Source organism: Taudactylus pleione, unplaced genomic scaffold (genome assembly GCF_031769625.1).
Source record: "Taudactylus pleione unplaced genomic scaffold, aTauple2 ptg000043l, whole genome shotgun sequence".
In the NCBI taxonomy this organism is placed as follows: domain Eukaryota; kingdom Metazoa; phylum Chordata; class Amphibia; order Anura; family Myobatrachidae; genus Taudactylus; species Taudactylus pleione.
In genome coordinates, this window is record NW_028284445.1 from 6,297,008 (window position 1) to 6,312,901 (window position 15,894).

Sequence of the window (15,894 nt, forward strand, 5' to 3'; positions counted from 1 at the left end):
CGTGCCGTCGATGGTGATTGACAGCACGCCCCATGTGGTGGGCGTGCCGGGGGCGTGGCTGCCCAGACAGAGGCGTTCTCATGGGAACGCTTACCATCTGGGGCCGGCCCCACTGACATCACTAGTGATGTCAGTGGGAGTGCTTTTGGCTCTGATAGAGCCAAAAGCACTCCAGGGCTTGCGGCAGACAAGACCCTACCTTAGGGTCTCGTCGCAAGCCCGATGGTCGCGTTGGTCTCGACCATCGCGACCATCATTTTGGCCGCTTGCTATAGTCCCGGGGTTTAATTGCTAGCCAGGGGAGGCAGCCTTCCCTGTCTAGCGGCTCCTCACCTCATCTCAGCGCACCTTTCCTGCATGTGGTCTGACGTCCCTGAGCTGCTTCCTCCGTGGGCCACGCTTCCTCTGAGGTCTCCAGGCAGCCATTTCCTCTATGGTGCAGCGCAGATCTCCTAGGATGACAGTGGGTCCAGTCCCCCTGCGTACCTCACCATTTAGGTCAGTGTACATAGCGCTATAGCCTTCCCAGACACTGAATCTGGGCAGTTGAATGTAGTGCTATTTGCAGTATATTATATGTAATGTTTATGTATATATATTTCTGCATTGTATGTGACTTATGCTAGTGCTGACTGTTTGTGCTTTATTCTCTCACCTGTCAGTGTATATCTATCCCTTTTCTTTACAATCTGCCCTAATACAGGTGTACCTAGGGTGGTTCTGAGACCTCACATATATATACTTGTCAATATTTGTGAGGTTTGTCACATACTGTTGCGTGCTGCACGTTGCCATATTTTAGATGGAACTGTGTGTTGCATACGCTGATAATGGGTCCCTGCAGCTAATCTTAGCGTCAGTCAGGACCGTTATAGCGCTGCTTGATATTTCCACGATGGTTGCTAGTCAGATATGTCTGACCAGGAAATAGAGCACGATACTGCACCCATTTTTGCTATCCTGCAAATCATGTGCTGCAGGTGTGAGTACGGAGGATTTGACTCAGAAAAGGTTATGTATGAGATGCCGGGCCCCTTACAGGATCCCCCCTTGGGCGGTTTGTTTCTCAAGACCCTGGCCTCCATTGCGGATTGCCTGGCGGCCCCCGTAGTTGTAACCCACTTGGGGTTGCTTCAACATGCTACCCCTCCCTCTCAGGGTATCTCGCAGTTCTTGCGGTTTACTCCTGTGACACAGTCTATCGCTCTCTACCGGGGTTTTTCAAATTCCCTCAGGTACCACAACAGTCTGTCATTTCCCTTGCAGTGATTACCACAACAGCCACCCTGGGTGGATGTCGTTTCTAAGAAACACAAGATGCCATAATAAACTGCTGTCTAACACAGATCGCCAGCCAAGGGTGCCCTGGATGATGTATCGGACTCCTATCCCTTGCACACGAGGGGGAGCCTAAATCAAGTATGTTGAACCTGCACCTAAACAAAAAAACCCTCAGTTTAAGCATTAAAGTGTCTTCGGCTGTTTTCCCCCTCTCTGACCAGCGAGTGGATCATAGGGCGGGGGTCTGACAATCGTATCACAAGAGCGTTTGGCCTCATGTTTCCCTTTCCCTGAGGGTCATTGCAAATAATAGGAATCACCTACTGGGGTGGATTCTCATGTTACTCATCTGATTAAGAGCGCTACTATGCCTCCCATCCCTGCTCTGACGGATTCTACAGGATACGTAGGTGGTAATTTTGTCTGAAATCAATATACTCGCTTTCACTGGACTGTTGCCCGTCAAACCATGGCTATCGCATGGGTGGCTAATGCTATTGAGAGCTGGGCTGATGCATTTGTAGACCTTTTTCCCTCTAAAACTTCTGGGGATCAGATGCCTTTTGCTGCTCACATTCAAAATGCAGTTTCATATGTTGGAGTAACAACATTGAATGCCAGTCTCCTAACCTTCAGAGTTTCGGCTGCGACTGTATCCACCACCATACCCTATGGCTGCGCTCATGGAAGGCAGAGGTGGACTCTAAGATAGGCCTTGAAATGGATTACCTTATATTGGGGAGATCTTGTTTGTAGCATCGTGGGCAGTATCGCAAACGGCAAATTTCCGCCTTCAGCTAATTCCACTACAAGGCCTCGGACTAAATTTTGTTCTCGGGGAAAGCCTAAAGGCCAGTCCTTTCCTAGGCTGTCGGCCTCCACGAGGGCCGCCATACCCGGAACCAAGCAGACCTGGAATTCCAGATGCCCTGCATCTAAACCTGAGGACAAACCTTCAGCCTGACGGAGACACCGACTTTTTCAGTTCACCCAGTGCTGGTGTCAAGTCACCATGGATGCGTGGGTAAGAGTTGAAGTTTCTCTCGGGTACACCCTATGATTGCTCAGACGGCCTCCCCACATGTTTTGCTACACAGGCCCTTCTTCAGACCCAAACAAGGCCTTTCAAATCCAGAAAGCTATACAGTCCTTGCGGTAAGCAGGGGTAATTATGCCAGCCCCACTATCTCTGCGGGGAATGGTTATTCTACTTTCTTTCTGGTGCAGAGGCCGGATGGTCCTCATTGGCCTATCCTCTATCTCAAATCGTTGAACCAGTTCCTAAAAGTGCCTAGGCTCAGGAGGGAACCCCTACGCTCCATCATCCGAGCTATGGAACCTGGGGACTTTGTGGTATCGCTGAATATTCAGGACACGTACCTACAGGTACCTATAGAACCATTTTATCAGCGTTAGCTCAGGTTTGCTGTGCCACAGCAACACTTCCAATTTTCGGGCTCTGCCCTTTGGACTGTCCACAGCCCCACCGAGGTTTACCAAATTTATGGCTTTTATGACAGCCCACCTGTTCAGGGTATCCGACTGCTCCAGTATCTGGATGGCCTCCTGCTCTTAGCAGGATCACCAAGGTACTTTAAAGCCATTTCAAGTTAACCTTTGCTTTCCTTCACAAGTACAAATGGTTAATCACCTGGAAAAAATAACAAATAAAAGTCCTCCCTGATTCCCTCACAGGGTATGATTCATCTGGGAGCCCTGCTGAATTCTCAGAATCGGAGAATCCTTCTGACATCAGACAAGATCTCCACTCTTCAACTACGAGTGCGCAGATGTCTCCACAGTCGACAAGTGTCATTACACTCTGTAATGCGCGTTCTGTAATCCAGGGTTTCTACTTTCGGAAGGGTGGAATATGCTCAGTTCCATTCCAGGCCTTTGCAAAAACTGATCCTCTCCAGATGGAACAGGTTTCTCCATCGGATCACTGGTCAGACGATGATGCTCTCTCCGGAGGTTCATCTGTCGCTATCTGGGTGGTTATGGCCATCTCCTCTAGGGTAATCCTTACATCGGACACCAGTCTCTGGGACACAGTGACCGTTCAACACTCCTTTCGGGGCAGTTGGAGGTCTGTCGATTCTGCCCCGCCAATCAGGTTATTGGAACTTCAAGCTGTCTTGGGCCCAGAGGCGGCCCTAGCCAATTTGGTGCCCTAGGCAAAATTTTGACCGGTGCCCCCTATCAGATAATCCCACCCCCAATCAAAGGCCCCCATTTATCAACAAAGCATAATCCCTTTAGCACTCGCTAAAGGGGTTATGCCATATTTTCTGGATTTAACAGACAGCTGTTTGTCAAGCATCGCTCTCAATATCTTTTAGATGGCGAGTGTGATGCGGTCCCCATTGCTGGCAATGGAGAACCAGCAGTGCCTTTCCGGCTTCAGCAAAGCCTTTCAGGCACTGCCGGCTCCCCGTGTTATGCACATGCTCAGACAGCCCATCGCGCATGAGCATAACACCAGAGCCCTGTCGCTGGCAGCGTTAGGCAGCCAGCAGCCCAGACGAGGACCTCGTAGAGGAGGAGGAGAGGAGGACTTCACCGGAGGTTTAAGTATTACTAAATACCAGTAAATTTTTAGTTTGTATCACAGTGATACTAAACAAAAAATTGTGCTGGTGTTTACCATCACTGATAAATGGGGGCCTAAGTGTTTATACGTGGACACCAAAAATACCACAGTGGTATATATATATATATACATATATATATATATACACACACACACACACACATATATATATATATATATATATATATACATATATACACACAAATATATATATATATATATATATAATACGGACAGAGGCCGGCATCACAAAATATAAACGAAACGGCAAGGGTGCACATCCTTTATACAAACGCAGAATCGCAGCACTCCATGGACTTCAAGGAAATTACCACAGCACAATGCATAACTTTACCAATATTAAGACTTGTGCTGTGGTCATTTCCTTGAAGCCCACAGAGTGCTGCCATTCTTGTGCATTTTATGTATGTGATGTTGTTTTTTTGGCTATATATCTATAGATATATGTATATATATGTATATATATATAATAGAATGTATAGATAGATAGATATATACATGACACAGCTCAGCCCCCCTCTCTGCCTACAGTGCCTGGTTAATCTCACTTTTCGATGCAGGCAGCTAATGTTGCTGCTCTTGATGCCTGGTCCAAGGGCTGGGCAGTGGCAGGCGGCGGCTAATCTGGAAGCTCTACTCCGCAAAGGCCATGGGAGGTGTGGCAGCGGCAGGGCATGGCATCTTGTCTCCTCCTATAGCAGGGCTGGATTAAACCTTTGGGGGGCCCAGGGAACTTAAGACAGTGGGGCCCTCTCCCTCTTGTGAGCAATACCTCCTGGCTTTGACTGTCATGTGTGTGCCTCTTCCTCTCGCACCTCCAAGAGGTAGCAACAGAAACACAGGTCCGACTCCTACCTGCAGTCCGGTAGCGGGAGGCAGACTCCCGAACCTCCTCCCGGGCAGTGCGGGGAGGCTGGAGAAAAGCAGAATCATTCACGGACAGCAGAGCCAGAGATATGTCGGAGAGAAGCCCAGCAACTGAAACCTTGGGGCCCATTACACTCATTTTTCTTGCCCAAACCCCATCCCTCCGCATTTGGTACAGGCCGGTCGACTTGAGTCTTTTCTTACATCAGCAATGGGGAACCTCTAAAGAAATGGATCCTCCCTGGACAGATGATAGCTTCAGACGGTAGAAGCTTCTGTGCAGAAGCTCATTCTGTCTAAGGGCTGGGCGGATGCGGATCACGGCCAAATGTCACATGACTGGCCTGACCATCCATTGCGCTGCCCGATCGGAGAGCTCCGATCGTGGCAGCGCGCTGGGAGAGAGGGTGGGTAGCACCGCCGGCTCCGTGGTAGGTGGGGGCAGTGGCTGGCTGGCAGAGGCAGATCCCTGGAATGCCCCTAGGGCATTCCAGTCGCCCCTAGGCATTTTTTCTTATAATGCCTATGCCTAGGGCCGGCTCTGCTTAGGCCCTAGCTCTGGCCTAACACATACTTCACGGTAAACCTGTAAAGGTTCAGTCCGACAATGTCACAACAGTGGCTTACATCTAGGAGACACTCATAGTTGGGCAGCAATGACAGGAATGTCACACATTCTGACATAGTCCAAGGGTCTCCTCCCGGCCATTTCTGCAGTGTTATTTCCAGGATTTCTCCATTGGGAAGCGGACTTCCTCAGCCGTCCTGACGTGCATCCCGGGAACTGGTCTCTTCTCCATGAGAGGTTTCATCTCCTAATGAGCAGAGGGGGCCTCCCCAGAGGTGGTCCTCATGGCCTCCTGACTCTATCACACACTGCGGTGTTAAGAGTCCAGCACTAGAGGTACTGAAGCATCCTTCGGTGATGCATTGTCAGTGAAGTGGACCTTCCACTTTGTGTACCTGTTTACTCCGGTCTTCCTTCATCCTCAAGGTCTTCGGAAGTTCAATCGGGATGGAGGTACTGTCCTGCTGGTGGTTCCAGATTGACCCAGACATGTCTCTCCATCGACAGTCCGTTCCTGCTGCCTCGATATCCGGACTTGTTGTCTCAGGGTCCTTGCCTTTCACTGGTCCTGGGTCGTTTGTCTTTGACTGCGTCCTAAGGCTTCTCTGGCTCTGTCATCATCGGGATGTTTAGACCGCATAGGCCAGCTTTTGCTGGGATCTACCACAGAATGCGACATGCATAATTCTTGTGGTATCGTACCTGTAGCTACGATCCTCCGGTGTTTAGGATTTCCAGAAGTTCTGGCATTCCTTCCAGCTGGCTTGTGTCTAGCCCTCCGCCTGGCCTTCCTGAAAGTGTGGGTCTCTGTCAGTATGGTTCGGATGTGTAATTGCTCCACTCTCGGGTATCCAGACCCTCATTCAGGGTGTTTTCTTTCTACCTCCCTTTATCCCCCCTAGGGGCTCCTTGGGATTTGACAGTGGTTCTTTGTGCCCTCCTGGGGCCTCCATTTGAACCACTAGTTTTGATAGCCCTTACGTGGTTTATGGCTTAGACTCTCTTTCTTATGACGTTTGCATCTGCCAGGAGAGTGTCGGAATTGGGTGCGTTCTCATGTGACTCCCTCTTCTGGATATTTCAACAAGACAGGGTTGTGAGTCGCAATTGCCCTGTGTTTCTTCCTAATGTGGTTTTCAAGTTCCATATTATTCAGGAACTTATTGTACCGACATTTCAGTCTCCAGTCCTCTCGGCTGGGGTGGCCTCATTGACTGTGGTTCGGCCTCTCTGGATTTATGTGGTCCGTTCAAGTTCCTTCAGGAAATCAGACTCCTTATTTGTGGTCTATGGATTTCACAGGAAAGGATGTCGGCCGATAAACAAACATTGGCTAGATGACTTCGTATGTCTATCTCAGGGGCTTCTGTTTCTGTTGATGCTTATTCTACTCGGGCTGTGGGCCCCTCATGGACGTCTCACTGTGGCGCTTCGGCTGTTCTGCCTTGCAAGGTGGCCACGTGATCTTCTGTCCACACCTTTCTAAGGTTCTATGCATTGGATTCCTTTGCCTCTCAGGATGCATCCTTTGGGCGACGGATTCTCCTCTCATGTCAGGAGCGCCCCACCCTTATAAGGACTGCTTTGGGACATCCCCAAGGTCAACCCTGTGGACCCCCTATGGACCCTGAAGAAGAAAATAAGAGATATGGTAAGAACTTACCCTCGTTATCTCTCTTTCTTTGAAGTCCATAGAGTCCACAGGGCACCCACCCTGACGCACCTGGCTTCATAAGGCCTGTGTTACTGGTCACCGGTTTCCCGTCTCCTTCTCTGTGAGTATGGTACTTGAGTGTTCCAATCTTCTCTCTCTTTCTTTCCACCTCCAGCCTTTGGCTGCTTACAAACTGAGGTGGCTCGGGGCGGGGTTATAGGGAGAGTGGACCCAGTGCATCCTGGGAGCTGAAAGCTTTAACTGGTTGACCTATACCCCGAGGTCAACCCTGTGGACCCTATGGACTTCGAAGAAAGAGAGATAACGAGGGTAAGTTCTTACCATATCTCTCATTTTTCACCTGCTTTTCTATATATTAAGTGATAATGAATAGACCCCTCTGTCTTATTTTCGCACCTTATTTCGTAACCTTTTATATACTGTATGTGTTCTCTTTTTGTTTATTTGATTGTTGTCTATAATTTGTTATACCCACTGTTGCTCTGCAGTGGTTTGTGGCACCTTACAAATAAATAGTGATGATAACGATGAACCATGTCGTTCTGTGGCAACAGGCAGCCATATTAACTAATGTATCAACGTATTTAATACAGACAGACTTTTACGGCCGGTATTACATGATTTATGTAATTACTTTAGACAGATATGTTTAACTAGATGTAGTTTGGAAAGAATTCATTTTTAAGTGGTATCTAAGTAGACTGCCTTCCCTGGCTTTGAAATAGTCTAGCGCAGTGCTTGTTACAAGTCAGTCTACTGCAGATAATGAGATCCAGTTTTGAAGGATTTTTTTGCAAGCCAAGGATTACATCAGAGACTCGTGAAACAGTGTGCTCTCCGAGCCGTCAGTATAAGCAGAGCAATCACTGCAAAAAAATGTAAATAACAAAAAAAATGTCACCGTGTTATAAAGTAATATTGTAGTTTACCCTTCTAGGAGAAATTGTGACACTAAAACTTTACAGTAAAAAAAATAAATATATATTTATAGCTTCAACTTTAAAGGAAAACTTTTGTCAAAGACAAACTTTATATTCCTATCTATATAAATATTTGAATGTATTCTACTTGTATTTTCACTCTTATAGCAGAAACTGTTTTTGAGCATACTATGGGGTATATTTACTAAAGTGAGAGTTTTAGAAGTGGAGATGTTGCCCATAGCAACCAATCAGATTCTAACTATTATCTTCTAGAATGTGCTAGTTAAATGTTAAGTAGAATGTGATTGGTTGCTATGGGCAACATCTACATTTCTAAAAATTCTCACTTTTGTAAATATACCTCTATAGCTAGAAACAGATGCAGCGCATTACTTTTTGACAACTTTATGTAAAACTTGGCTTTGTCTATAAAATGATTGGCAGCTACACTTCAGTATATAGGCAAATTTCCAGCATTCCCTTGGAATGAGTGCTGCCTAATCTGTAATGAGACTACACCAGAACCATAACCCAGGTGTTTAACATCATCTATGAAAGACATAAAATGCACAGCCTTTCCCTAACTCCCCAACTGCGCATGAGTAAAAATTATATCGATCCTGGAGAAGATCAATATTATTTCTATGATATTTCTCTGTATTAAATACAGAGAGGTTGATCCCATATCGATCCAAAAGACCAGTCTTGGACTCAGCGCCTTGTCTGGACGGCAGTGCGCCCTGTGCAGCACTGCCGCCCCTCTCGCTCCCCCCCGCCCCCTCCTGCCCCTGAGCGCTTACCTTTCCATCCAGGAGGTGGAGGGCAGGTGGGAACCTTCGCCGGCATTCTTGGTGCACCGCGCACCACTGCATGAGGTCTCTTCCTGCAGACCTCTGGAGCCAGGAAGTGTGTGGCCGGGGACCCTGGAGGATTCCGCCCTGTATGGAGGAACCGGCTACACAGCACCCTCCCTTATGCCCTGCTTGGGCTGACGGGCTTGCGTACATCTCTAAGTTAGGCCCTATGTCTTATGTATAGCACAAAGCAACAAGTCGAGCTGCTGAGTCCTCATGCAGTGCCAGAGAGGCCATACAAGGAAGTGGTTCAGATTTATTTGATTGGAATGGGGAGATGTATAAGGTCATCAGAACCGTAACTAGACTTATTGGTGCCCTGTGCCAGAAAGAGCATTGGCGCCCCCCTCATTTTTCAAAGCGACATAATGCACCCATAAAAGGGCAATGGCCTCATGGGGAAGGGCCAGGGAAAAGATAGGGGAGGCCAGGAGCTGCTGGGGATGAAATAAGACGAAGCTACAAGTGAGAATGATAATAAACAGAAATTTGACAGGCCCAAACAGCGCCCCCTGACCTGTGGTGCACTGTGCGCTGGCACCGGCCGCACTACCCTAGCTATGGCCCTGAAGGTCATGACTGATTATTACTCTAATTGCCCTGAGGTAAAGATACTATATACAGTACGGCTACTAGTAGTGCTGTTATCAGTTGCATGAGGTCAGTCTTAGCAAGACATGTTGTTCCTATGGAAGTGTTCACTGACATTGCTCCTCAGTTTTCCAGCGCTGTTGATTGGGAATATTGTTCCTACTACGCCAAGTGCCAACTGTCCATGGTCAAATGAATTGGTGGAAAGTCCACTATAAACTGTAGAGTAGAGATGTGCCCCCCGTGTTTTGGTTTTGGATCTGGCTTCATCTTCGTGTTTTGGTTTTGCAAAACCCCCCTCAAGTGTTTTGGTTTTGGATCTGTTTTTTTTTTTTTTTTTTTTAATTGATAAAGTTTTTAAAAAACAGCTTAAATTATGTAATTTTTGCAGTCCGAAATTCTGATTTAAAATCTGAATTACTAACCGTGGGAAGATCAGAACCGCGACTCAGATCTGTCAGACTCTCCTCAGGAGATCAGAACCGTGACTCGGATCTGACGGATTCACAAAATTCGGGTGGATTCAGTTACTGGAGAACCAAACCGCACATCTCTAGTAAAGAACCTAATGAAGAAAGCACATGGTGCTACAGAAGGTTTCTACAAAAGTCTCTTAATCTACCAAAGTGCACCTCTACAGAATGGACTTCTCTCCAGCACAAATGGCTGATGGCAAGGAGGATAAGAGCAAATACTCCTGTACATGATGAACTGCTGAAAACACATGATTCAACATTAGTCAGACTGAGTAAGGAACAACAACAGGTGCAACAAAGAGCTTGTCTGATCTTAGATTGGGCAACCAAGTCCCTCTCAGAAACCATGCAAAGGGCAATTGGATGCAGAAAGGCACTGTACAAGCAAAGTAGCACCAAGATCTTATACTGTACGCACAGAGCAAGGAACAGATGTAAGAGGAAATAGGGCAAATTTAGGATCTCAACCTAACCATCACGAAGACAACATGGCTGAAGAATATTACTCATGCTCCGGTGTTCTTATACGTAGAAACACAAGAAACACAGTTTCTTACATTGTAGGTTAAAATCTACCAGCCACAAACATTTACATAGGGGGAGATGTACTAAGCCTTGGAGAGGGATAAAGGCCCAGATTTATCAATGAGTGCTTGTTATCACTCGTTACTAATCTTAAATGGTACTCAAACCAATCAGCTCTTATCATTTTTCAAACACATGACAGTTAGGAGCTGATTGGTTGCAGCTCCATGTAAGATTACTAATGAGTGATAACAAACATGCCACTCATTGATAAATCTGGGCCAAAGTATCAACCAATCAGCTCCTAACTGTCATTTTTCAAACACATCCTTTACAATTACAGATAGGAGCTGATTGGTTGGTATTTTATTTCTCTCCAAGGCTTGATACATAGACCCCATAATCTGATCGACCCATTTATCTCTAGTGAGATATGTTGCTTATAAGATTTTGCCTAGTAAAGTTGAGCAACTCTGCTACTATTATACACTAGTGGTACTATTTGTTATAATTGATATAATTGAGAATATTTATGGCAACAGTTAAAATGTCAATGACACGATGTCATATAAAATTAAGATATAAAATATAATTTACCCTATTAGGATTCACAGACTAAAGTAATAATATATTCTGGGTGGGGAAATATTTCCTTAATAGTTTCCAGCATCTTGTGCTCACTGCCAGGGAAAGGCAAATTGTGAACATGGCAATTTCTGATTTTTGTTGATTTTTGTCGGGTAGCTGGGAGGGCAATGCAAACTGGTGTGTCTTTTGCACTGGCTTGCAATGTGTTTAACATGTGTTGTTTTGGGCTAATTTGGGATAAAGAAGAGAGATAATGAGCCAGCCATTATACTTGAAGCTTTAACAGCAGTGTAGTTGGAATAAGCTTGTGAAATTGTTCCTCCTGATTAAAATTATTATATTTTCATGATATAATGCAAAAAACATCCCAATGAATGACTACTGAGAGCCACTACAGGTCTGTCCAGCAGGAGGTGAAGCCAAGCATGAATTCTGAGCTTTGGCAATCAGCAGCACATGGTCTGAGCTCTTTATCTGGATGAGTTGGAACATACATCATTCCTTTTCTTCTTTTAAAGTAAAAAATGCTTTGATTTATGCTTCAGTAATTATCAATATATCTTCTTTGATAGTTTTAGAAAATTTTGGTTTAAAGGGGAGATTGACTTCCCATTAATTTCTATAATTTTTATTTTTTTAGAGTTACTAGACTCATATGCAATAGCTGTACTTCTGGCTCTGTACCCTCTAACCCTAGGACCATTCATATTAAAGCACGAGCAATTTCATGACTACTTATTAAGGAACATGTGATGCGCACATGGTTAGCACTAGGATGCAAGTTAATTAACTAGATGGGGTTTGGAACTATTTAGTCCCTAAAGTAAGCTGCCTTCTACTGTAAGGGTCACCAGGAGGAATGGGGGAAGCGGGTACAGATTACCCAGGTCTGGGCCTCTTTAGGGGTCGCACAAGAGTGCAGGGAAGGTGTAGCCACACCCCATGCAAAGCTGCACCCCCTCCAGCAGCAACATACCCCAAAGTCTTGGTGGCCCTGGGACCCACCCAAAGTCTTGGTGGCCCTGTCTACTGAGGTGTCCTTCAACAGTGTGGTGTGTTTGTAATCACACCTAATTTTATGAATTGTAGGTCATGAATGCTATAGTTAAATCTTGCACACAATAAAATGATGATACTTGGTTTTAAGCTTCCATATGATTGATTCAAAGAGCAGAAACTGTGATTTAATTATCCAGTTGATCACTTAAAGGCATAACCTCAAACGCTTAAGTTTTTTTTACTATTCTTTGCTGTATATGAAACTTTTGAGTTGTTATTTATATTAACACCCAATTTATCATTTAGACATGAGTATATTTACTAAAATTAGGATTTTTAGAAGTGGAGTTGTTGCCCATAGCAACCAATCAGATTCTACTTATAATTTATCTAGCACTTTTAGAAGATAATAGCTAGAATCTGATTGGTTGCTATGGGCAACAGCTCCACTTCTAAAAACCCACACTTTAGTAAATATGGGGTCTATTTACTAAGCCTTGGATGGAGATAAAGTTGAACTGAGATAAAGTCCCAACTAATCAACTTCTAACTGCCATGTCACAGGCTGTGTTTGAAAAATGACAGTTAGGAGCTGATTGGTTGGGACTTTATCGACGTTCACTTTATCTCCATCAAAGGTTTAGTAAATAAACCCCTATACCTCTTCCACTGTTGTAAGTATTCCCCAATGAATTACGTTGGAGGAACAACAGAAAAGGTTAATACATCTCAGTCTATATAACAAAGAAGAAAATAAACACTCTGTGACAGAAAGAGAAGGAATGGTGTGAGATGGTGATAGGTTCCATGCTGGTAACAATTTACAGTAAACATAACAAAATGAACATATTAAAAATATACATTAATGATTGGAGAAAGGTAACAATATATTATATAGGTGCTAAATGTTGGCTTATGTTTCTGTTCTAGGTGTATGAACACCAGGATGGCAGTAAATCTCTGAAGCTTGGAGACTTTGGACTGGCAACCATGGTTGATGGACCTCTTTACACTGTGTGTGGAACCCCAACATATGTAGCTCCAGAAATAATTGCCGAGACTGGGTAAAACTTTTTTGTTTCTGAAAATAGTTCAAAAAAGAGTAATGACTTCTAAAGAGAAGAGTGATTCACTAAACAGACATCCATTATCTGAGCATTGCTCTTTTATTAATAAGCAATTCCACAGTTACTCTGAGCAGTTTTGTTTTATAAGATCATTTGAAATATACTTTGAAATGTAATAGACAGAAGATATTAAGTGCAATTTAATACAATGGAGTAATTTTATTTAACTATTCAAATGTGATGGCGAGATTTGTCATAGCAACCGTCTTTGACCTCTGTAATGCTTAATGACAACGTTCTATAAAATGTATAAAATTAGGTCAGTGCGACCACTAAAACATGTTCCTTCCAGTCTCCAGTATAATATATATTAGGTATTTCTACTTCAATCATGTAATACAAGATAAGGCTATGGGGCAGATTCAATTAGCCCCGTGGCTAATTGCTACGCCAGTCCAATTCAATTACCGGGGATTCCTTGCGCGGGAGTCCCCGAGATCCCGCGCGCCATTCCCCGCAGTCAGACTTTACCTCGCAGCACCTGGTGGTGCAAGGTAACATCCACGTTATTCGGCTTCGCTCGCGGGGAAAAAACACATTGATTCCGCAGTTTACGCGGAATCAATGTGTTTACGGGCATGTCCCGATTTTACGGTGCAGGGAAAAGGCTATTTAATTGAATAGCTTTTCCCCGCCGTGGGGATTTTGGACTGCAATTAGTCCCAGGGACAACCTGCGACTAATTGAATCTGCCCCTATATTTGGGAAACCAATTTACATTTAAATGCGATTATGATGTCATAATATCGATTCATATCATATTTCGATATTCCATATTATAACAGGGATGTATCAACAATGAGGTGCCGGGACAGAGCTTGCGAGAAAGCTCCGTCCTAGCGATGTGACCGCATCAGGCCTTCGCAATAGTGAAAGCCTTCACTTCCCGAGGCACACTCTGCACATGCCCAGTAAGGCAGTGCAGAGTGTGGAGATGGAGCATGCTCCTGTGTGTGAGAGGACACAGGCTGCATACATAAAGATGATAAATGTTTATAATAGAAAATAAATAGAAATAATCTTGTCTGTACCCAGGGATCTCTGATTGGTGAACTAGTTTAGTAACCCGATCAGCTGATCTGTGTGGTTAGGTGAGGTGCCAGCCGGGACTTTTTACTGCACCTCAGCTGAGACCACAGAAATGATCGGGTTACAACAGCAGCCCCTGAGTTGAGGTAAATTACCGTTTATTTTCTTTCTTTTACACATATTTATATATATATATATATATATATACATACAGTGTGTGTGTGTATATATATATATATATATATATATATATACCTGCGAAATAAGACAAGCTCCGGATACAGTGCAAGTCACTAGACTGGTGTGTTATTTATCGGCTGCTGCATGAGAACCCCAGGAGACGGTATCCCTTGACCTGATCTTGCAACACTAATTACCTATACTTCCGAAGTGGGACAGTCCCGCTATTCAGCTACTGCACTGCCGTCCCACCCGCGGGCCGCAGTGAAAGTAGGGGGTCGCAGGAAAGTAGGGGGAAATTAATCTCCTTCCAAAGTTGGGAGGTATGTATACCAGAGGTTTTCAAACTTGGTCCTTAAGGCACCCTAACAGTCCAGGTTTTAAGGATATCCATGCTTGACCAAAGGTGACTTAATTAATACCTCAGTCAATTTGATTTAACCACCTGTGCTCAACCATGGATATCTCTAAAACCTGACCCGTTGGGGTGCCTTTATGCCCGGGTTTGGGAACCTCTGCTATATACACTAAAAATCCATTCACTGACACAAATAGAGACCAATTGGTTTCTAGTTAACTCATGACAATTGTATACACATTTTGTATTATTACATGTTTTATTTTAATGTGTTACCTTAAATATATATATTTTTTGTCTTTATTTTGCACAAAACTGTAGATTTACAAACATTTCAGATATCCCATTTTTATCATTTTTGTAAATGTTTCCATTTAACATGGAATCTTTAGCTCAGGAAAGAATGGTGAAAGATTGCCTATCCGTGCTGTGATATTTTTAGCCTACACACCACAGAGAGGCATTTTGTGCACTGGGACCCAAATTGTGTCTATCAATTCATCACAAATTGGTGTCACCGCTGTTGTGCAATGTTGTGCAATGATATCACTGGTCCCTAGTGAAGTGGCAGGTTGTCACAAAATATCTAACTTAGGGACTGATTCACTACCGTACGCAACTGTGAATACACACGCAGTCGGCCGATTGTTTTGCACTGCACATGCGTACGCATTGCAATGCGCGTCCCAGCCGCTTCGATGGGGACTGCAATAGCAGTGAGTACGCAGACCCATCGCAGAGTGATTGACAGGAAATGCCGTTTGTGGATGGTGGCGGGGGGGTTGTTGGCCGAATACAGGCGTGCCAGTGTGTTCGCACGCCATTGCAGGGGCGTGTATATATTAGCCACTGCGATACCGTACGCAGTGTGAGGTCTCATAGCGTGAGTGGTTGTTAGCAATTTCTGAGTAAGGTCAGAGCTTGTGCAAGTGTGCCTGAGGCTGTGATGGTACTTGATTGTACCGATGGTTTTGCAACTCTGATAAGTATTACAGATGTGTGCAATGTAAAGTGGGCGTCCTTATGTAGCGCTGAGTTTGCATTGCAATTGCAATGAATTAGCATACTATCGCAGTTGAACTGTGTGCGTACGCAATATTGCGATCCGTAATGAATCAGGCCCTTAGCTCACAAAATGGTTGCTGTATAATGTGCCTCAGAGATGTAAACCTACAATTTCATACATATTGGCAGCCCACTATGTGCAGGTATTTGTATTTTCTAATATTACACTTTTGC

General features: G+C 44.7%; 1 protein-coding gene across 5 annotated transcripts in view; it reads left to right on the forward strand.

Moving 5' to 3' along the window:
- The window catches only part of DCLK1 (doublecortin like kinase 1), a 454,917-nt gene that overhangs the window by 388,789 nt on the left and 50,234 nt on the right, over window positions 1-15,894 (forward strand). For all 5 annotated transcript variants that reach the window (XM_088460208.1, XM_088460209.1, XM_088460210.1 and 2 more), the window contains one exon: window positions 12,892-13,025. In XM_088460208.1, coding sequence (XP_088316334.1) covers window positions 12,892-13,025 — 134 coding nt within the window. The remainder of the gene's footprint in view (window positions 1-12,891; window positions 13,026-15,894) is intronic.